The sequence below is a fragment of the Phascolarctos cinereus genome, unplaced genomic scaffold (assembly GCF_003287225.1).
Source record: "Phascolarctos cinereus isolate Bilbo 61053 unplaced genomic scaffold, phaCin_HiC Scaffold_5;HRSCAF=322, whole genome shotgun sequence".
NCBI classification, from domain to species: Eukaryota; Metazoa; Chordata; class Mammalia; order Diprotodontia; family Phascolarctidae; genus Phascolarctos; species Phascolarctos cinereus.
The window spans coordinates 300778254-300800699 of record NW_027555958.1 but is presented as its reverse complement, the minus strand read 5'-3'; the positions used below and the strand labels follow the sequence as shown (position 1 = coordinate 300800699).

At 48.9% G+C, this 22446-nt stretch overlaps 1 protein-coding gene across 4 annotated transcripts; it reads left to right on the top strand.

Annotated features, from left to right (window-relative positions):
- Nucleotides 1-755: 755 nt before the first annotated feature.
- Nucleotides 756-21757, top strand: PGAP3 (post-GPI attachment to proteins phospholipase 3). 4 transcript variants are annotated; one of them, XM_020997479.2, is made up of 8 exons: nucleotides 758-1013; nucleotides 6728-6825; nucleotides 7963-8115; nucleotides 18260-18322; nucleotides 18611-18672; nucleotides 19054-19190; nucleotides 19719-19923; nucleotides 20393-20581. In XM_020997479.2, exons 1-8 carry the CDS (start codon nucleotides 833-835, stop codon nucleotides 20454-20456), a joined length of 963 nt encoding a protein of 320 aa, XP_020853138.1. In that variant the 5' UTR covers nucleotides 758-832; the 3' UTR covers nucleotides 20457-20581. The 4 variants fall into 4 exon arrangements, with proteins under 4 accessions (XP_020853142.1, XP_020853140.1, XP_020853138.1 ...); XM_020997481.2 differs by lacking the exon at nucleotides 7963-8115 and having other exon boundaries at nucleotides 757-1013; XM_020997480.2 differs by lacking the exon at nucleotides 19054-19190 and having other exon boundaries at nucleotides 20393-21757.
- Nucleotides 21758-22446: the final 689 nt, after the last annotated feature.

Below are 22446 nucleotides of genomic sequence, written 5' to 3'. Positions count from 1 at the left end.
ATGTTCTGGGGAGAGGGGTGACTTCCAAACCATTTTCTGGTCCACCTGCTCCTTGGCATTCAGTAAACCTCTCCAGCAACCCCAGTTCAATATGAAAGGCAAAAAATTCTGCAATTTCCCGTGCATATGCACATTAGAAAAACCTTCCTTTACCCCTTATGCAGTAGGACAGGAAGCACATTCTGGAATTTATCATGCATATGTACATAAGAAATAAATAGATTAATTAGATTACTTTCAATTGGATGCTCACGTAGTTAGCCAAATCGCACCAGTACCACCTGGGCAAGCTCCTCCTACACCAAACCAGGAACCCTAGGATTAGATGCTTTCCAAGTCCCTTCCAGCTCTCATTTTCTGGGGGTTACAGCCCAACCTCCCCGATTTCCTCCTCTCCACCCCTCCACATGCACTCCCCAGGCTCTTCCCCCACCCCCCCAGCCGAACTTCCTCTCAGGTGGCCTGGAAGTCTCAGAATTCGGGCCCCAACTCTTTTTTGTAGCAATAGCAGATGTACTATCGCGATATGCCCCGACAGCAAACTGCCTCAACCGGTCCAGCTAAAAAACAAAGCACAGATGCTTTAACAGTTCTACTTCGACTCTGGAACTGGCGAGGAGAAGGCAGGGATTGGCCCCCAGGACAAACATTCCTCCAGGTTCGGGAGGCGACCCGAGGAGTCTCGGAACCCTCGAGCAGCCGCGACGGACGCTGGGGGGAGCGAAAGGGTAAGGCGCGGAGGGGTGTGGTTTGGTAAAGCATGAACACAGAACACTTCCGGCGACACCGGAAGCGGAGGTGAGGAAGGCGGCCACGGGCCCAGGCTACGAGGATGGCTGGGCGGACTACCCTGCTGGCCCTGCTGGCCGGAGCCGCAGCGCTAGCGGACGCCTCCCAGGGTGACCGGGAGCCCGTGTACCGAGACTGCGTCCTCCGCTGCGACCAGTGGAACTGCTCCGGGGCCGGGCTGCAGCACTTCCGCTCCCACCAGCCAATCTACATGAGTCTGGCAGGTAAGCCCCGCCCACGTGAAGGCCCCGCCTTTGGAGGCCCCGCCCACCAGCCAGACCACGCCCACGCCCCTCGCCCACCTCGTAGTCCCCACCCTTCCCCCTCTTCCGCATTTGTGCCTTGGTTTCCCCACGGGTAGGGTTGGGGAGGTGAGTGACAGCTCAGTGTTGACCGCAGAGGTCCTGGGTCACCCAGCCTTGGATCCTCTGCCCTCCTCCATGCCTGGCAAATCCTGGGGATAGAAGCAAGGGTCGGTCGCAGTGGTTAGAGTGCTGGGCCTGGAGTTAGGAAGGAAGACCTGACTTCAAATGTGGCCTCAGACACTTAACCGGTTATATGACCCCTCAGCAAGTCACCTAATCTCCCTCAGCCTCAGTTTCCTCATCTGTGAAATGAACATAATAAGAGCATTTACCTCTCAGAGTTGTTGTGAGAATCAGATGAGATAATGATTGTAAAACTGGCACCTAATTGTGCTTATATAAGTCTCTATACAAATGTTAGCCATTATTATTAGATTCTCTTCAGTTCCGTTTAGTTCTAGTGCACAAACATTGATTAAAGTTCCTGTGTGCAGAGTGATGCAGTGCAGGGGAGATGCAGAGTTTATCCTTGCCCACCTGGAGCTAACGATTCCTCAGAGAGGTAATAATGCACAAACAGGCAGAATGTGGTATGGAGAGTTACGGATGGAATTCTCTGAAGAAACTCCCCGGAGGTAGAGGGGTACAGTGTAAAAGAGCCTGGGTTCTCTTGTCAGGAGACTTAGTTTCTAGTTAGGTTCTGATCCTAATTAGCTTGGTAGCCTTGGCCAAGAAACATCCCTCTTCTGGTCCTCAAGCATTGCTTACTATGGACCAGGCACCACAATAAGGCCAATGTTGCAAAGAAAAATCCAGAACAATCCCTAATCCAGTAAATCCAATAAATATTTATTAAGTGCCTGGTAGGCCTTCATGAGGATATATTTAGTAAAAAGAAAAATAGTCCGGGGCCTCAAGAAGCTTACATTCTAATGGTAGTGATAACATATACGTAAATAGATATGGAGAAGATACATACCAAGTAGATGGAAGATAACCTTTAGAGGTTAAGAAGTTGTCCCCTGGGGGTAGTGGGAAGGGTCTCTTGCTGAAGGTGGTCTTCTCATCTATAAAATAGCCTTGAATCTGTTACCAGATCCTGTCGATTCTACCTTTGAAATATCTCTAGTATGTGCACCCTTATCCTCTTTAACACTACTATACTATCCTGGTGCATACCCTCATCACTCCCTGCTTAGGCTATTGATTTGCCTGGTCTACAGTAGCTTTATCGGCCTCCCTGCCTTAGTCTCCTCCTTCCAGTGCATCTTCTACTCAGCCATCAAGGTAATTTTCCTAACATGGTGGTCTAACCATGTAACCTCCCCTATTTAATAAACTCTAGTGGCTCCTTATTACCACTGAGATCAAATGTAAAAATCCTCTGTTTGGCTTTTAAAGTCCTTTATAACTTGGCTCCTTCCTACTTTCCCAGTCATCTTTTACCTTAACTTCCCTTCACGTGCTCTACCATGCAGTGACATCCGGCCTTCTTGCAAAAGACTTTATCTCCTAACTGTGTGCCTTTTCATTGGCTGTCTTCTTTATCTGAAATGTTTTCCTCTTAATCTCTACCTCCTGTCTTCTTTGGCTTCCTTCAAATCTCAACTAAAATCCCACATTTTGCAAGAAGCCTTTCACAATTCCGTTAATGCTTGTGCCTTCCCTCACAGATCACCTCTGATTTATGCTGTATGTAGCTTGTTTGTACATAGCTGTTTACATGTTGTCTTCTCTATTAAACTATGGGGTCCTTGAGAGCAGGGCTTATTTTTGCCTTTATACTCTCTCAGCACTTAGCACAATGCCTGGGACACAGTTAGTCCTTAATAAATGCTTGTTGACTCGACACTAGGGTTCTGAGCAGGGAGAAAAACAGGTGAGCCCCAGGGAAATACACACACACTGGATAGAATGCCAGGCCTGGAATCAGAAAGACTAGAGTTAAGATCTGGCCTCAGACACTTACTCAAAGTGTCACCTGGGCAGGTCATTTCACCCTGTTTGCCTCAATTTCCTCATCTGTAAAAAGAGCTGCAGAAAGAAATGACAAACCACTTCAATATCTTTGCCAAGAAAACCCCAAAGGGGGTCACTAAGAGTCAGACATGACTGAAACAACTGAACAATAGTGTGTTTATGTATGTATGCATATGTATGTGTATGTGTATATATATGGATGTGTGTGTACATATATATGTATGTGTATATATGTATATATACACACACATCAAGAAAACATTTTTAAAAGAAAAAAAAAGAACCAGTGGAGACTAAGAAAAAGTTATTAAAGAGGAATCAGAAGAACCCAGAAAACTTAGTGTTCCAGATACCAAGGAAGAAGAGGGCCTGGTCAGCAGTGTCAGATGCTGAAGAAATGCCCAAAAGGATGAGCACAGTGAATGGGCCACTGGATCTGGCAATGGGGAGGGCACTGGGGACAGAGTTTCAGAAGAGCTCTGGCTTTATGGATCCTGTGACCCCCTAAAACTGTTCAGAATCTCAGAATCACCAGTGAACTCTTCATGACTATTAGCTGCCTCTTTTCTGTTCTCACTCTCCTTGACATTCTGCAGTTTAGGAGCACTGTTAACCTCTTCCTTCTGTTATTCTCCTCTATTTTGTCTTCAGTGACACTGTTAGACCTGATTCTCCTCTTCTCTGATTACTCCTTCTCTGCCTCTTTTGCTGATTCATCTTCCTCTTCCTGCCCTCTAAATGTCTTCTAGGGTCCTGCTCTCAAACGTCTTCTTTCAGTAGAATGTCTCCTGTGGTGATCTCATCCATTCCCATGGTTTCAATTATCACCTCTTGCAGATGACTCCAAAATATAGATCTCCAGCTCTAATCTCTCCCCTGAGCCACAATCTTGAATTTCCATCTGCCTGCTGGATTTCTCCACCTGGATATCACACCCACACCTCCAGCTCAACTATCCCAAACTAAATTCATCTTCCCCAAAAAAGCTGCAGTATAGTACAGTGGAGAGAGAGGGCACTGGGTTTGAAATAAAGTAAAATTAGAGGGCACCTGTTCGGGCTCTAGCTCTGCTTTTAAACAAGGTATGACCTCTTTGGGCTATGGTTTCTCACCTGCACGATGAGAATATTGGAATAGAGGCCTCCAAGGGTCTTTCCAGCTCCAATCTGTGATCATTTGATTCTACTTCTGGCTTCCTTTTTTCTGCTGATGGCACAGTCCTTCTCTGAGCCACTTGGGCTCAAAACCTGGAAGCATTTTTGACTCTTTCCTTTCCATCATACTCCATATCCAACTACTTGCTTAGTGGGGAGCCTTCTGAGAACTGGGGTGGTGCCAACCTATTCTATCTCCGGCATATTGTTGTATCCATGCCAACTTCTGTGCTCTCATTGCTGCTTCCTTTCTTGAGTCAGTCAGTAAACACTTGTTAAGTGCCTACTATGTGCTAGGCCCTGTTCTAAGTACTAAAGGTACAAAGAAACACCAAAGACAGCCCCTAATCTTGAGGAGCTTGCATACAACATACAAACAACTCTGTACAAACAAGCATAAATAGAAGGTAATCAAGAGAGGGAGGGCGCTGGAATTAGGGGAGATTAGGAGAGGTTTCCTGTAGAAGGTGGGATTAGTTGTGACTTGAAAAAAGCCAGGGAAATCAAGAGGCAGAGATGAGGACGGAGAGCATCCCAGGCACAGGGGACAGCCAGAGGAGGTGCCTGGAGAATCTTGTGCTTGGAACAAGAAAGAAGCCAGTGTGGCTGAATAGAAGAGCCCATGGGGAAAGTGGGGGGAGGGGTAAGGTGTAACACAACAAGAGAGGGCTGGGGCACTAGGTTATGAAGGGCTCAACAAACAGGACTTTTATTGAATAGAGGGGTGATGTGATCGGACCTGTGCTTTAGGAAAATTGAGTTAGTAGCTGAATGGAGGGTGGATTGATGGAGGGAGAGCCTTGAGATAGGCAGCCCCACCAGCAGGTGGTTCAGGTAATCTCCGGTGTGAGGGGATGAGGCCTCACCTTAGAGTGGTGGCAGTGTCAGAGGAGAGAAGGGGGCGTACTGAAGACGTGTAGAGATGAGATGAGAAGACGTTTTGTGAAGGTGAGGAGAAATTCTTTTTTTTTCTTTTTTAGGCAATTGGGGTTAAGTGACTTGCCCAGGGTCACGCAGCTAGTAAGTGTCAAGTGTTTGATCTGAGACCGGATTTGGGTTTTGTGAAGGTGAAATGGACCAGTTCAGGTCCTTATCACCTCTTAACCTGGACTTCCAAACAACCTCTCTCCTTTGCAATCTAAACTTTACGTGGTTACCAAACTAATCTTCTCAGTATAAAGCTCTCTCATGCTCCTTCCTCAGATTCTTTGCTGGCCTTCTATTACCTGTCACCTAAAATGCAGACTAGGAGTTTAACATTGAAAGCCCTCAGAATCTGGTGTATCTTGCCTTTTCAGTTTTATTTGATTTTCATTTTACACCCCTTCAGGAACCCTGCATCCTAGCCACCTGGTCCCTAGTCTTGCCTTATATATTCTTATAGGAGTAGGCTGTCTTCCATATCTCTGCCTTCAACTTCTTTCTAGGCCCAGTTCAGGTACCACCTCCTCCACAGAGCCTTCCTGGCCCACCCCTGCTGAACTTGATCTCTCCTTTTCCAGATTTCTCTTAGCATTTTTCTAGGCCTTTCCTCATCCTTGCCCTATTCTGCCTTGTATACTGGGCATTTGTGTGCGTTATTCACAATTGCCCTATTTAGATTGTCAACAGATTAACTAAGGGGACTTCTTTGTTTTTCATCTTTGTCATCTCAGTGCCTCTGTGCTTTCACATAGCTGTCATTTTGAAAATGCTGAATTTAGTTGGATTAAGTTAAGTGGTGGTTGGGGCTAGGGTGGGGCTAAGGAATTCAGGCCACCTCTGGTCCCGAGCTAAAATTCTAAAATCTCATTGCACTGGGGACCATCTAATCAACTTCATTTTACAGATGGGGAAATGATGACGCAGAGGCGTGAACTTACTTCCCCAGGGTCACACAGCCAGTTAGAAGTATCCAAGACTAGAGCCCATATCCCCTAACTCCCAACACAAGGCCCTTCCCACCATTGTTAGCTCTCTTTGCCCCCAGATGGACCACATATGCACATACAGAGCTCTGTGATACTTACTCCCTGCAGTGTGTGGGAGCCAGGAGTTTTGAGCCATATTGGGAGATAGGGAGATGACCTAGTTTTTCTCCATTCACATTACAGAACAAGGGAAATCTTCCCTGTGGAGGTAAAGAGACAAAAGCGGGGGAGGGGGTGGAGGAGAACGTCCTGCATCAAGGCCTTCTCTCCTGCATGAAATGAAAACAAAGTTAGGAGGAGATGGGTGATAGGTTGGGTGGGGAAGACCTCTGCTCAGATGAGTTTCATCTCCTTTAGAGAATCAGAAAATCTCTGTATTTACCCAATTGATTCTGCCCAGTAAACCCTGCTTTCAATATCCTTCTCGTAGGTGTTAACTCCTCCTTCTTCCATAGGGATAGAGGCCAGAGTGTTTAGTTCCATTTTACTTCTCACTGATCTGCAAGTGAAATTTCTCTGAGTCCTCATCCTGATTTTTTAAGACAGAGAGTAGGGTTGGGGTTGCTAAGAAACTTTTTGTCTTTTTCAGGCTGGACCTGCAAGGATGACTGTAAGTATGAATGCATGTGGGTCACCGTGGGCCTCTACCTCCGAGAAGGTTACAAAGTTCCTCAGTTTCATGGAAAGGTGAGTCGGAAGAAAGGATGGTGATGGGTATATTTTGGGGGGGCAGGGAGCCTTCTGGTGAGCCAGGGGAGGGTGGTAGGAGTTGGAGAATGGGATGGAGCAGCATAGTCTAGGAGGCTGCCATGCCAGGAAGTGGGCCTTAGGCAGTATTTCTGTTTGACCTTGCTCTTATTTCTGATGATCCAGTGGGAACTCTGTGTCCTGTCCCAGACCTGGGGAGATCATATGGGTGAGCTGGGCATGAGGCTCATTAGTGCTTTAGGAACACAGATCTTTCAGGCAGAGAGGTTGTTGTTTTTTTTTTAATAATAAGAAAAAGACATCATAAGTAAACATGACTTTCTCAACTTGCCATCATGCTTTGAATTATTTCTCCAGCAGTGGAGGTGGGTCATCATCATGACTGGTGATAATAAACGTTTATGTTAATGATAATTTGATAAATGTGAAATAGCTTCCAAAATGGTCTCACTGACATAAACTTTCATTTGATCCTCAGTAAAACCACTTGAGGTAGCCAGGCAGACGCTGTAATGTGAGGCCCATTTTACAGATACAGTACAGTATGGATCTCTAGGGAAATGGAGACACAGGAAGGGACTGTGAGCCAGGTGACTGGCCCAGGCTCACACAGCTAATAACTGGAAGAGCTCAGATGGGAACACAGCTCTCCTGGCTGTCAATCCCTATTCTTTCCATTGCTCACCCCTGGTGTTCCAAGGGGAACAGTCTGCAGCTCCAGACAGGATCTTGTACAGCTCACAGGAAAGAGCAGGGACTGAAGCTGTGAATTTGGTCAGACGTTTTATCCTCCCACCCCATACCCTATGGAACTTTCCAAGTGGGAAGAAATACCCACAGATGTATACTTGTCTGTGATGCAAATTAATCGAGTAGAACGCCCAGGCCTGTTTGTAGGTGCAAAGCAACATTGCAGGTTTCTCCTCTACAAACCAGGCCCAAACCACTGCGAGAGAACGTATGAGTGTTCAGGACTGAGGCCGAGTAAGAGAGGCAGAAACGTAGAAGAGAGGCCTCCTGCTTTCCCGATGATTGCAGAAGCTGTTACCTAGAGCAGTGGATGTATGTTGTGGCACCCAGGTGATGCACGACTCTGAGCCGCTTCTTCCTTTTCAGTGGCCCTTCTCTCGGTTCCTTTTCTTCCAAGAACCAGCCTCGGCCGTGGCCTCCTTCCTCAATGGTTTAGCCAACCTGGTCATGCTCAGCCGGTATCGAACCTCTGTCCCAGCTTCCTCCCCTATGTACCACACCTGTGTGGCCTTTGCCTGGGTAGGTAACTGGGCACTAATCCACCCTGGGGCTTGATTCCTCAGAGAGGAACAGAGAACTCCTGGCAGGCAGCAGCAGCATTGGGGGTGGGCTTGAGGGTGTTGGAGACAGTAGGGAAAGCCTTTGCAGGCTGGAGTTCCAGACGCCCCAAAGAACGCTGAAGAAAGGAGACTCAGCTCCTGCTGTGGAGGAGCCCATTTTCTAGATGGGAGGAAATACCAACTAATGCAAATATGCAAAAAAAAACACCAAAAAATTCACCTTGATTGAATAGAACAGAAACACTTTTTTGTAGGTCCAAACAATTGCAAATGAATCTGAGCCCCTAGAGGACTGATACCTAGTGAAAGGAAGGTAGGGTTGATTAGGAAAAGCTTGCTAGGATGGAGGCGAGAAGATGAGGGTGGCAGTTTGGAAGGAGGGGGAGGAGATGGACACTTTTAAAGCCCTCCCTGCAAAGTTTGTCTCCAGCCTCACTTTCCAGGCTTACTCTCCCCTACACCTTCTAACATCGCTACATCCTAGCCTCCTTACCCCTCTGTGAATTCCATCCCCTGCCTCTTGTCTCTGCCTCCGAGCCGGCTGTCTTGCATGCCTGGAATGTATTCTTTCTTCACTCCACTTCTTAGAATTTTCAGCTTCCTACAAGGCTTAATGAACTTGGGCAACATCCTCCTGGAAGCCTTCCCTGATCTCCCTACTTAGTACACTCTCCCTCCTCAAATTTTACTACGTGTTACTCTGTCTAAATGTCTTATTGTTCCAGCAGGATGTTAGCTCCTTGTCAGCAAGGACTTTGTTGTTGCGGATTCAAGGCACAATACAGAGCACCTAGGAGGACCTTAGTAATTGCTTGTTGAATTGCCTTCGGTGCCAGGAAAGCATGACATAGTGGACTAAGAGCTGGCCTCAGGGTTGGGACAACCTGGGTTCAGGTTCCACCTCTGACACATACTAGCTGTGTGGCCCTGGTTAAGTCATTTACCCATCCAATACTTAGAATCTGGGATTATAAGTTACAGAGAAGGTTCTAGCCTGCATTGATTGAAGGAGTTCCCTATACTGTATTAATGAAATCATTGGTCCAGTCACCCTCCCTATTGTGTACAAGTCCTGATTGCTAGATACTGGGAAAATGTACAAAGTTTAGATAGAACAGGCTTCTTGCCCTCATGGTATTGACATGTAAGAGAGATGAAACCCATTAAAAAATACTGTAATACAAAATAATACATAGGGGCTTGAGAATTGGCATTCTAGGATTTGTGGTTCAGAAGGACAAGGAATCCTGTCTGTCTTATTCTCTCAAAGATTTTGTGTTTCTTTTTTCAAAATTCAATTTACCCAACATCTTTCTAGTCCATAATCTCTCTCAGGGCTGGGAGGAGACACACGTCTTTCTGAGAACTATAAACCCCTGAATGCCGGTCACTTCTCACACTCTTATTATAAGAGGGTAAAAGCAAAATGGTCTGTAAGGCCCAGGGTGGGGGGGAAGGTTATGAAGCCATAGTCCCACAAAGACCTGTAGTGTCAGCAGGCAGAGGGGAGAAGGCATTCCAAGCACAGAGAATCCTGTGAGGAGAGGTGGGAGGTGACATGTAGTCTAACCAGGCTCTGTGTATTATTGTACAGTCCTAATATTTCCTAAGTTCTGTAGTCCCACATTACCAACTTCTTCCCAGATATCTCCCACCAGATGTCCTTTAGGCATCTTAAACTCAACCTGCCCCAGACATTATCTTTCCCTCACCTTCAACCCATCCCTCGCCTTTTCTAGGTCACTGCCATCCTCGGAAGCACTCAGAATCACAACCTGTGGCCCATTTTTGAGTCTTCATTCTCTCTCTCGCACCCTCCTCCCCCACAGCCATAGCTGCCAAATCTTGTTCTTTCTTTCTGCACACCCTCTAATATCTTTTTTCTTCTCTCCATTCATGTGGTCACTTCTCTATTTTAGGCTCTCACCACCAGGACTGTTAGCTCACCTTCTTCCTCACTGGTCTCCTTCCTCCAGGTTTCCTCCACACAGCTGCCAAAGTGACATTCCAAAAGCACAGGTCTGACCGTGTCACTCCCTTGTTCAAAAAACTTTAGCAATCACCTGTTTTCTTTAAGATGAAATATAAACTCCTATTTGGTATGTAAATTCCTTCATTGTCTTATTGTAGGCAACCTTTCCAGATTTATTATATATTACTCCCTTTAACATATTCACTATTTTAGCCAGACTGGTCTATGTGCTATCTAAATCTTATGTACAACTTTCTATATCCTATTGCCATGCATATGCCCGGGCTGTATCCTGTGGCTGGAATTCTCTCCTCTCCCCCCATCCGCTTTTCAGAATCCCTGGCTTCCTTCAAAACAGCACAAATGCCACTTCCTCCTACATGAGGTCTTTCCTGATCCTTCCAGTTGCTTGTGTCTCCCCATCCCCCCAAATTGTTTTCTGTTTATCTGATGTAATATTTTGCATTTATTTTTGTGTGTATGCATTGTTTTCCCCAACAGCATGTAAGTTTCTTGAGGGCATTGGCAGTTTTGCTTTTTATCTTTGTATCTCAGAGCCTGGAACATAGTAGGCATTTAATTGATTGATTCTTTTGGCTGAAGCACAGAGTGCCTGGGGGGTATAGAGCAAGATAAGTCTGGAAACCCGAGGAAGCAGGGATGCCAGGTGCTGGGAGGTCTGGAGTCGGGCACTGAATGTATTCGCTACAGTGCCTACTACGTGCCAGGCTCCAGATTCTGAATTTTTCTCAGTAATCAGTCTGGAGCCATTGCAAGGTTTTGAGTGGAGGAATGACATGGACAGGTCAATGCACAGGGCAGATTCTTCTGGAGGCGAGATGCGGGATGAATTGGAAAGGACACTGAGTAGAGAGAGAAAGTTAAGTGGTTGCAGTGATCTAGATGGGTAGTTGCAAAGGTCTGTATTAAGATGGTAGCAGTGGGAAGAGAGAGGAGAATACACATACAAGAGCCGTTATTGACAAAGAATTAATGGGGCTTGATGATTGGCATGAGAGGAGCCATCAGAAGAAGGACCAAGGTGTCAAACATGGCGAATTATAACCCTACTGACAGTGTGAGGTCTGAAGGGATGGCAAGTTTTAAGGTTAAAAAGCTTGCTTTTTGATATATTGAATTTGAGGTACGGATGAGACAGCCAGATGATAATAGCCCATGTGTAGTTGAAGATGTGGGCCTAGAGCCTGAGAAAGTGGTGCAGAGCTGGGGGGCTGCATTTGAAAGTCACCTGAAGAGAGATGATAATTCAAGCTGTGGGAGTGGGTGACACTGCCAAGAGGGAGAGAGAGCCCAGGGCAGAATCTGGGAGAACCACCTTCCTGAAGTCTTCTGAAGAAGAAGAGAAGCCACTGGGGAGAGGAGGGTCCACTTAATGGATGCCTACGATGTCTCGGAAACAAGGGAGCCAGGACAGACTGTAGGTGGAGATGGGTAACAGTATTAAGTGCTGTCAGGGGGTCAGAAGGAATGGGGACTTTATTTTTTTCCCTTTTTCCTTTTTTTTCTTATTTTTTTTCAACATTCACTTTTTTAAGATTTTGAGTTCCAAAATTTTTTTCTCTCTCCCCTCCCCACTCCCCAAGAATGAGGACTTTAAAGACAATTAGATTTGGGAAAAAAAAAAACAAACCAAAAACCAGTAGTCAGGGGAGCCGTGGGAACAAAAGCCAGACAGCAAGGGGTTGAAAAAAGGGTGGCTGGTGCCTTGTACATAGTAGGCACTCTGTAGATGCTTGTTGAATTAAACGACTGCAGTCAAACGTTTTGAAGTTTGTTGAAGGGGAGGGCAGATGGGATAGGAACTGCAAGTGGTGGAAGAGTCAAGGAAAAGAGAGAGGTCTGACCATATGTGAAGTAAAATAGGATGGAGCCAATGGAAAGAGAAATAGGATAAGAATAATAAGAGCTCACGTTTATACACTTTGAATTTTCCAAAGCATGTTAAATGATCAGATCTGATCCCTTCAGTAATCCTGTGAGTAGGTGCCATCTTTATCCTCATTTAACAGATGAGGAAACTGAGGATCAGAGATATTAAGTGATTTGCCCAGGGTCACCCAGCTACTAAGTGTCTGAGGCAGGATTCCAACCCAGGTCTTCCTGACTCCAGGCCCGGCACCCTAGCCACAACAGAACAAAGACCAAATCTCCCTGTCTCTTCCATACCCCTTCCTTGTTTTCCTGGCTCTGGGACTGAGCAGAGAGGTTCTCCAGGCCCACTGTGTCCAGCAGGGTGCCTGGGATTAGAGAGTTCTTAATCCCACCAGGGCAAAGGGCTGATAGCAACTAAGAAATCCAGACCGAGTTTTGAATGATAATCAGGAAAATGAGGGAAGCCTTTTCTCCCAGGATATAAGGAGATTGATATAGGTTAGGACATTATAACTTCTCTGTTAGATTGATGGCCAACAGTGGGGGTGGGGTGGAGAAAGAGGGCTGGTAGATGAAACCTTGCAGAAGGGCTTCATCTGTACCCTTCTCTGCTCCTTCCCTGCTTTCAGGTCCTCTTAGAGAGGCTGCATGTCTGTCTATGTACATACACCTCATTATGTTTCTGCCTGGGTTCTGTCTTAGCTTCTCACACCTTCACTTGTCACAGGAGAACAAAGCATTCCTGCTTGAGTTCTCTCAACCCAGTTCTTTTCCACATGAATCATAGGATAAGAAGGGACTCCTGGGGTCCTTGTCTTCAGGGAGGCCAGTGACTAAGTATTCCAGATGGTTACCTGGAAATTGTTGAGGCTTTCCTCCTGGCTTTAACGTGTTGGGATGCCCCCTCTGCCGAGACTCAGATATTTCGCTTCCTGACCTTGAACATTCTCTTTTTTAGAGGGACCAGGCCTTCCAGGAGAATGAACCCTGACTTCTTGGTGATGACCCCAGGCTCTCCAGGGATGATGAGACAGAAAAGTGGTGCCTCTGTTCAACAGGGCCACAGCCTTCAAATTGGCTCGTCTCAATTTGCTAGATGCTTTATGCAGATTTCTAGGACTGGAACCCATAGAACCCAGAGAGAGCTGTAATTTAAATGGGTTTCATAATTCACCTTCCATTTTTATCTTGGTCTTTAGGCCTTTGGTTGGTTTCTGGAAGAATAAGGGAACACTGAATAAACAGTGTTGAGTGTCATCTGAACAGATTTATTTGTGGGCTGGGACTTCTGGAAGGACCAGGGGGTTACTGACTTAAGGGGCGACTGGGAAGTTTAGTACAAAGGAATTCAGTTGTCTTCTAGACTCTAGAATCCTGTATTACCAGTCTTTAGTGAACCTTGGTCTCCTCTGCTGCAGAATCTACCCACCAGGGCTGCAGGACATCCTGTCTTGGAAAGATGGCAACTCCTATGTTGTTATCTCCTTGTTCTTGGGGCTGGGTAAATCTACACCCTTAGGCACAGAGCTGGGCAGCAGTAGGTCATTCATAACTCAGACAGAGCTGCTTTTTGGTCTGGTGGGATTGGGAACTCCCTCTGTCCCCAGGGACCAAGGCCAGGCATGGCAGGCATCCCTGCCCTGTTTTGGAGCCGGGAGACCGAGAAAGGGGCCCAGAGGCATAGTACTGCCTTCACCTTCCCTGCCTTCTTTTCTATTGGCCAATACAATCCTCCCTTTTATTTAGCCTGGAAAAAAGAAAGTTAAAGTGAAGACTTAAGGACCTTCTCGGAATGGATCTGCAGAGGACTCGTTTTGTCTGCCGGGACAAGAACCAGAGGCAGTGATGGGCTGAGGGTTCAACAGGAAGGATAGAGGCTAGACTTCAGAAAGGACTTCCCAGCTGTCCTGTGTGGGAGGCGTGACCTCTCCGTCCCCTCTCCTCCTCTCCCCTCGCCTCCTCTCCCCTCCCCTCTGCCAGATCAGGGGGTGAGATGCAGTGGCCTCTTGGAGGAAGGCATTCCGGATGACAGCAGCCTTCATATTTAACATTCTGACTCTCCCCGCTTCCCAGGCACAGAGCTATTTAAAGATCTGCTTGTCTCGAAGGGAGTGTTGGTGACAATCCTGAGCACTAGGTCTTAACACCAGGGTTTCACAATTCTAGATGGCATTGAGCACGATTTTCACCCAGCAGTTTATTTCATTATTCTATTTTTTTCCCTTAATGGTCTTAGTTTGCAGATGACTGAAACAGCCTGCCCACCCCTGTGCTGCCCTCCCTGTTACCCTGTAGCTCAGTACCCCTTGATGTTGCTGGCTCTGAGGTCCCTTCTCCATGGTGTTTATGCAGAACTGTTGGCGCCTGCTGGGCCCCCTGTAATTTGATCTCCTCCAGCAGTGCTGTCTTATTGACAGGGTCCCCTCATCCCCAGCCCCCACTCCTGACCCCCCCCTTCTCACCCCCCACCTCAAGTTAGGGGTGGGGCAGGGCTGGTAATGTAGGAGCTTTAGTTTGGACGGGGGCTTTGGGACTCTCACTTGGCCTCTCTTTGCTGCCCCTCCCTGCCCTGAAGGGGAAACTAGCCCAAGACCCCCTCCCTGACGACTCTCCAAGCAAAGTGAAATAGAATCTGTTTCTCCCAGACTAGGGGTGGGGGTGGGGTGTTAGGGAGGGGGAGGGTGCGAATGTTTGGTCTCACACCCTTAACTACCCAAATGCTGGGCTCCGGGAGGCCTCTTGGTCACCCAGACATGAGCTAGAGTTACAGCCCTGGAGAATTTTTAGAGCTGAAAAGATCTTAGAGAGCATCTAGTCTAGTCCATTTTACAGCTTAAGTGGAACCAGCCAGAGGTGGCATGACTTGTCCAAGGTCAGAATGAGTCTGTGGCAGAGTCAGGACTAGAACCCAGGTCTTTAGATGCCCAGGCCACTGCTCTTGTCACTTCTTCATAAGAAGGGAACCTTACTCATGGTAAGAATCCATCCAGAACATGAGCATCTCCTCCTCCCGAGGCAGGAACAGGGGAGTGTTTCCCACTAGAGGGCAGTGGGCCCTGGGGCCTTGGCACCTGAGAGGAGCCAGGAAAGCAGCAATGGCCCGTGTGCCCAATCCTGCCCCTCAGCCTGCCTCTTAGTGGGTGTCCAGGCTACACCAGTGAAGAGGAGCTAGCCTGGGATTCGACTTCTGATGCCCCAGGCAACAGGAAGGGAACAGGATTCTTCTGCTGAGTAGGTAGGAAGAGCTAAGGTCATCCTGGAAGTTCCCAGTTCAGCAGTGCTTTCAGATTATTGAATGCAATTCAGCCAGCATTTGTGAAGCCCCCACTCTGTACCCACAGTGGTGCTTGGTGATGGGGACTCAGAAACAAAAATGAGTGGGTGTGGATAGGGAGAGGCATTGTGGTACATAGCCTGCCTCTAGGCATTAACTTCACCTCTGAGGGTCTCAGTTTCTCATCTGTAAAATGAGGGGGTTAGACTACAAGCCTGTAGGGTTGGGGAAATTGAGGCTCAGAGAGTCCAAGTGACATAGGCAGAGGTAGGACTTGAACCTTAGTGTCTTTGTACCCCAAGACCAGCTCATTGGTCTTGTTACTGACCTGGGAAGGGGCCCCAGTAAGCCAGTAAGTTGGAGTCAGAAGAGGAAAAATCCAGACCAGTCCTCCCACCAGTAGAGAGGTGGCTTTTCAGACAGGCACAGTGAGGCACAGCAGAGTAGCAGGTCGTTGTAAATGAGAGGAACATAGGAAGAGGAGTGGGGCTAGGAGAGGCATTCTCTCCGGCTCTTACCCTTCCTGCACTGTTCCCCAAGGTGAACATTTCACCCCGGGGGATCCTAAGTCCAAACTAGAGGAGAAGACAGGCTTCTTCTTCATTCTCAACTACTACTTAACTCAGCCCATTTCACACCTCGCCTTTCCTGTAGTGGTTAACTAGGCAGCTGGGTGACTGCCAGCCCAATCCCTGCTGGCTGGCTCCCTTCTTGGCTCTCAAGCATCATTGGCACCAGGTCCTCTGTTCTCCTTCCAAATTACACCTCGTCTGCTTTGGGAAACCTGCCCTACCTGACTTTCAGTGTCCCTGCTCTTCCTTCAACCCTCAAGGCCCAGCCCCAGTCACCTGTCATCTAGTAACTCCACCTACCCCCCACCCCCGGAATCTGATCAGTCTCCTCAGTTGCCCACCTAGTTCCAGACAAGATGTCATCAAAATCCTCACTGATAGAACTTTGTCCCCTTTTCCTAACCATCCCAGAAGAGGCGGGCTGGGGTGGAGGAAAGAGAAAATGAACCTGGGAGGAAGGGGGCATGAGATATGTTCTCTGGTGGCCCGGGGAATGATAGGGATCTATGCTGTGGTCGGGGAGAAATAGTGACTTAGAGTCATTGAAGATCTGAGCTAAAGGGAACTTTTAGAACCATCTAGTCCATCCCTTCTGGAAAAACGAGACCCGAGAGGCCAAGTGTTCTACCTGCCCAAAGTCACCCAGGACAATAGCTGAGGCCGGAAACGACCTCCCTCAGGTCCTGTCTATTGGTCAACAAGCATTTATTAAGTGCCTGCTCTGTGCCAGGCACTAGGGATACAGTCCAACATCTAGCACTCATCATGTCGTAGCATGTTGTCTTGAGCCCCCTTAGACATGACCTCAGTAACTTGGCATCGCAGGGCCATGCCTGGCTGGCTTTGGGGAGGTCTCCCCACTCCCACTCCATCAGCATGTCTCTGTGTTTCCCACTCCAAGGCCACCCAAATTCCCACAGTCCAACTCTGTGTCCTCTTGTCTGTCCTTCATCCTTTCTGCCATTTCTTATGTGAAATAACTCTTATCACCCCTTTCTCTCTCCTCACCCTAACTTGTGTCTTTTCTGTTTCAGTTTAGGCCATCTGCCTTTTCCCCAGGCGTGTCCCCTCTCCCCACCTCTAGGGTATTCTCGGGCCCCACTCACTTTCCTTTCCAGCCTGATTTTTGTGTGTCCCCTCCCCAACCCAAGGTCCTACTTTTCCACTGTTGTCTCCTTATAAAGTAATTCTGTACTGTTAACTGTAAAATAATCAGGGTCTCATTTGCATGATGTTTAGCATCTAGTTCCATGTAATTAATTTTCTATCCAAAGGCACAGAAACCATCCTCGTCTTCCCCCCTCCCCCAGTCAGCCCTCTGCTCTCTTTTGTCAGTGCCCCTTCACTCCTCCCTATGGTCTCCAGCCCGGGCTCTGGTATATCAGGTTGGGCTGGCCGAGCCTGGTTGGGCTCTTCAGTATCTTTTGTGGTGGGATCAGCTTGATCTTAAAGCCTGACACACCCCAAGCTGGCTGCCCCCCTCCAAAAAAAACCCAAAAAACAAACTCCACCCCAGGATCCGGCTTCTCACCCCCAGCCCAGAAGCTGAGGTCACCCGTCTCCCCCTAAACTGTTATCTTTGGGTGGAGGGAGCTGTCATCGACCACTGCCAGGGAGGAGGTGTGGCCCCTGGGGGCTGTTGTCTTAGAGATTGGGTAACTTGGCAGTCCTGAAGAAACAGGTTCCCAGGCCTGCGAAGGACCATGCCAGAGCTGCGCTGGTACGGCCCTGGCTAGGGGAGAAGATGATGGAAAAGAACCACGATTTGGGGCAAGGGATTTCTCTAGTAGGTCCAAGAATTGGTTCCGAGTTTTCCTCAGCCATTTGGAAAACAACTAACTTTCCCTAGGCCAGGAAATGAAAAGCTAAATGTTTGGAATAGAAGGTTGTGGGCAGATGGAATATACAATAATGTAAATGAAAAGAACAATCCCCCACCCCCAAAACCTGAAACTGAGAGCTGAGTACAAGGAGATAAGAAGAGGCCCCCTCCCTCCTCCTTTCTGTGCAGGGATGAGAGTCTCTGAGTGTGGAACATTACTCATACTGTCAGACTTGGGGGATGGCACTTCTCTTGAACTGTCTTCTCTCCCTCCCTACTGCCCCCCTTTTTTTGTAGGGATAGCTCACTGGGTGGGGGAGGGGGAGGACTCTGAAATGAAAGTGATATAAAACAAAGGCTATCAATTAAAAACATTTTTTTTAAATGTGAGGCTATAGAACTAAAAGCCAGAATAGGAGGTTGTGTGTGGAGGTGAGGAGGCCGGTAAGACAGAGACTGCCGGAAACACCACGTGAACAGTGGGAGGCTAGGCTGGAGACCCCCAGAGGCTCTTCCATTAGCCAGGACCAGCTCTAATCCCCTGCCCACTGCACTTACTCCAATCCTCAGGTCTCGCTCAATGCCTGGTTTTGGTCCACAGTCTTTCACACAAGGGACACAAGCCTCACTGAGGTGAGTACCCTTCTTGTGCCAAGGGAGCCTGAGGTGCCAAGGTAGGGGCTGGAGCTGGGCATCCTTCCCAAGCTCTTCTGTCCCCCTGTCCCAAGCTTACATTCTCATGTCCGCATGTGTTTCCTGCTCTGGGTTAGGGGAGTGGGGTTCATTCTCCAGCTGACTGGGAAAAACACATCCACTTTCTTCAGAATCTTGCCTGCCTGCTCTCCTCCCCCCTCCAATTCTACCCTCTCACCATTGAGGGAAGCAGGTATAAACTCTCACTCATCTTGACCCATCCCCCAGAAAATGGACTACTTCTGTGCCTCCACGGTGATTTTACATTCCATCTATCTGTGCTGTGTGAGGTGAGTGCCCCCCTCTACCACCAGTAAGGCCCACCCAGCTGGTCTGGGAGTGAGTTCAGATGGGTACAGGTAAAATGCTGAAAAAAGCTTCTCGTGATTCTCCACTCACCCTCTTCCCTGAGTTGGTTCATTCGGCAAGCTCTCTGGCATCCCCACCCCATTTTCTGTGCCCTCCCTTCATTTTACATCAAGATTGTCATCATTGAATGGATACAGGGGAAAGGATGGTAGAGCAGGCACTGGGGGAATGGGTGTGAGGCCCCCTTTTTTGGCTTTTTTTCTGTGTCAGAGGCACCAGTGGCACTCAGTCCAGTGGCCTCCAGGAAAATGGATGACTGGATCTGAGTGGCTCTTTGGTGGTGGCGGTGGGGGGTGTCACAGGACTCTGGGGCTACAGCGCCCAGCTGTGGCCAGTGCCTTCGGGGGGTTCCTGCTGCTGCTGCTAGCTGCCCACATCTCCTACCTGAGCCTCGTGCACTTCGACTACGGCTACAACATGGTGGCCAACGTCGCTATGGGTGAGGCTGGGCTGAGGGTGAAGTGGGAAACCATGTGGAAGGAAGTGGGCTGTTGGGATAAGAGAGGTAGTAGTGGCATAGGAAGAGTCTAGAGAAACGGAGCAAGACCCTAGTTTGAATTATGTTCTTCCACCCCATAGAAATAACCAGTCGGGCCTCAGTGGCAGTGGCAGAGACCCATTGAAGTGGGGCGAGGAGAGGGTTGTACTCCTGGGGATGTGATTGATAAGGTGGATTTAAAAAGAAGACAAAGAGTAGGCCTGGTGGAAGTTGTGGGGGGTGTTCTGAGCAGCAGTGTGTGTGTGTGTGTGTTGTGGGGGGGATAATGATCATGGGACAGGAGAGGAGAGGAATGGGGTATAGAACAAAGGGGATCCGCAAAGAGGTTTGGCTAGAAAAGGAAGTCACCCAGGAAAATCAGGGGAGCTGGGATTGGAGGCCCTGGGGCCAGAGTCCCAGAAGAAGTCCAGGAAGGGCGAAGGGCTGCTAGACACCCTCACCGTTCCCCTGTGGTCCTCCTTCCCCCAGGCTTGGTAAATCTGGTGTGGTGGCTGGGCTGGTGTCTTTGGAACCAGCCTCGGCTGCCTCACGTGTGGAAGTGCGCTGTGGTGATGCTTCTGCTGCAGGGGCTGGCTTTCCTCGAGCTGCTGGACTTCCCCCCCATCTTCTGGGTCTTGGATGCGCATGCCATCTGGCATATCAGCACCATTCCCATTCACTTCCTCTTCTTCAGGTTGGTATTCACCATGCCTATCTCCCCCCTCTCCCAAACTCATGCCCCATACTTACCCCCCATACTTACCCCCCACAGGAGATATGCCCATCTGCTTTTGTTAGGCTCCTATGCTTAGCCACTCAGCCCCGTGGGTGCCCCCTTAGCCCACTTCCCATTTGTATCTCTCATGTACCGACTGACTCCGCCTCCCAGAGAAGACACTGACCACCATTTATACTCAGCTGGACTTGCCCTTTCAGCCACTCTCCTCACCTTGCCCAAGTTGGAGGATGGAAGAGGTCTTTCAGTTCCATCCTTAGAGGTTCATGATGTCAGCCACTCCCCACCTCCCACTTTCTAGAGGACCCCGTCTTTTCTTCCTGGGCTAATAAGGAGGACCTCAGTCCTCTTTTTTCTACCCCAGGCAGAAGGGTAGGTGGGGTTGGGGGCCCAGGTACCACTGCCTTTCCTTCTTTCATTTCCACAGTTTCCTGATGGACGACAGTCTCTACCTTCTCAAGGACATCCCAGTCCCACTAAAGATGGATTGAAGGGGTGGAGGACAGTTCTACTTTGCCCAGCCTCAGCCCTGGACATTGGAAGCTACAACCCATGGGGTAGTGTGATTTTTTTCCCCTTTACTCCTTAAACTTGGACTCTGGTCAGGGGTGGAGAAGTGACTCCAGGACTCTGCCCCTTCCTCCACTCCGTTGCCCTCTAGCTGCCTTCAAAGTGCTGTTGGACTTGAGCTGTTTCTCGTTCCCTCGCCCCACCTCCGTTCTTCAGACATTGAGTGGGGTTAGTGGCTGAGCCTGACGAGCGGATGGAACACTCCCCCAGTGACCTACAGAAATTGGAAGACGGTGAATGTGCACCTAGCCAGGTGCTCAAGGGGAGCTTCCTTCTACCCCTCAAAATGCCTGCTCCACCTCCGTTCTCAGTGGGCTTCCCCACATCCACTTCCTCTGCTCTGATGGGAAATGAGGAGGGGGCTTTCCCTCTTTTTTTTTTTTCCAACAGATGCCCTCCCCCATGGCCCCACTAGGTGGCGATGGATGCTAGCTATCTGGCATACCCAGGCTGGGGCTCCTGGTCTCACCCCCCCAGGAGAGGCACAGAGGACCCAGAGAGTGCGCCTAGAAGAAGCAGGCCTTTGCTTTGTCCACACACTCAGGAGGAGTCACCACTGTCCCCTTGCGGGGCCCCAGGCCCATCTCCATCCCCCAGCCAGGCAAAGAGCCAGAGAAACCCAGCCACTATTTGGCTCATTGTCAGACTGGCGCATTCTCTTGCTTCTCAGGGAAAAACGGGGTGTGAGTGTGTGCCTGAGTATAGATGTGAGTGTGGGCACGTTCATGGGGATTCAGTCAAACTCAGCAAAACACGTCTTGGGCTTTCTAGCCAGGCACCCTGCGAGGCAAAGAAAGCCCAGTAGTTGGGGATGGAAGTGTATGAAGGTTTTTGAATGGAGGGGTGCGTTTGTATATCCTCTCCGCAACCCTCCTCTCTGTTGTTACCCTGTATTTCCACCCAAAGCTCAGCACCTTGCTTCCCCTCTCCATCCCTTAGTTTGTGCGGGGATGACCCTAGTCCCATCAGGGAGCCAGACTCTTGAGCTAAGAAAGTAGCTCTCCTTGAGGACCTGCCTGTTGCCTCGCTTGGGTGCCACCTGATCCACAGCCTCCTGGCTAGCACCCGCGCTAGACACCATCATCTCTCAGCCTCCCAAGTCACTTAGGCCTCATTTCTTCCTCTGCAAAATGGGGGGAATGTGTCCCTCTAGTACCCACCTCACAGGGCTGTTGTGAGGCTTCAACAAGATCACGTATGTAAAATGCTTTGCAAACCTGAAGCTGTTCTGTGTATTATCTTTGTATTTTAGGGGAGAAGAGGGGCATCAAGGAGAGGGAGGCAAGACGATTGTTCAGGGAGGGGAGTCTCCCTGCTCTCCCCCAAGGTCGGGCCTAGGGGCTGTGCCAGCACAGCTGGGCTTGAGTGAAGGGGACCCCTGCCAGTTGCTGGCAGCCTTGGCACATTCCTGCTGTACAGTGGCGCAGAGTGGCACTTTGTAGGTTCCAGAGACTACATCCCAGAGGAAGGCCTAGTGATTGGGAGGAGTTGGAGCTCTTTCTCCTACCTCTCCCACCTCCAGTTTGAGGACTAGGAGGGGGGGTCCTGTGTTTGGTGCCTGTGACAATGAAAATGTATGCGGGGAAGGGGGAGGAGTGCCTCTAATAGACCAATTCAGAGCCTTGCTTTCCCAGGCCAGTACTAAATGTGCGAGAAGAGGGAGGGAAAGGAGAGAAAGGAACTGAGAACCAGGGGAAACACATAGAACCATGGACCTAAGGGGAACTAGAAGCAAAGGGAGATACCTAGAACCAAGTGAAGGTTCGCTGATTCTGTTGAGTATTTGGCCAGGGTAGGGGAAAGGGGAGGGTGCCCTGTGTTCCTCATTTTCATCTTCCCCATCCCCCAAGGTTCCTCTTCAATCCCCTGATTTTCCCTAACCTGTCTCCTCCAGCCTCCTTTTCCTTTCCT

Bases quoted from the DNA above. Each gene is read 5' to 3' on its own strand.
- PGAP3 (XM_020997479.2), top strand. From the start codon at position 833: ATGGCTGGGCGGACTACCCTGCTGGCCCTGCTGGCCGGAGCCGCAGCG. The intron at 18,323-18,610 runs GTGAGTACCCTT...CCCATCCCCCAG, and splicing joins GGGACACAAGCCTCACTGAG to AAAATGGACTACTTCTGTGC. The intron at 18,673-19,053 runs GTGAGTGCCCCC...GGGGTGTCACAG, and splicing joins ATCTATCTGTGCTGTGTGAG to GACTCTGGGGCTACAGCGCC.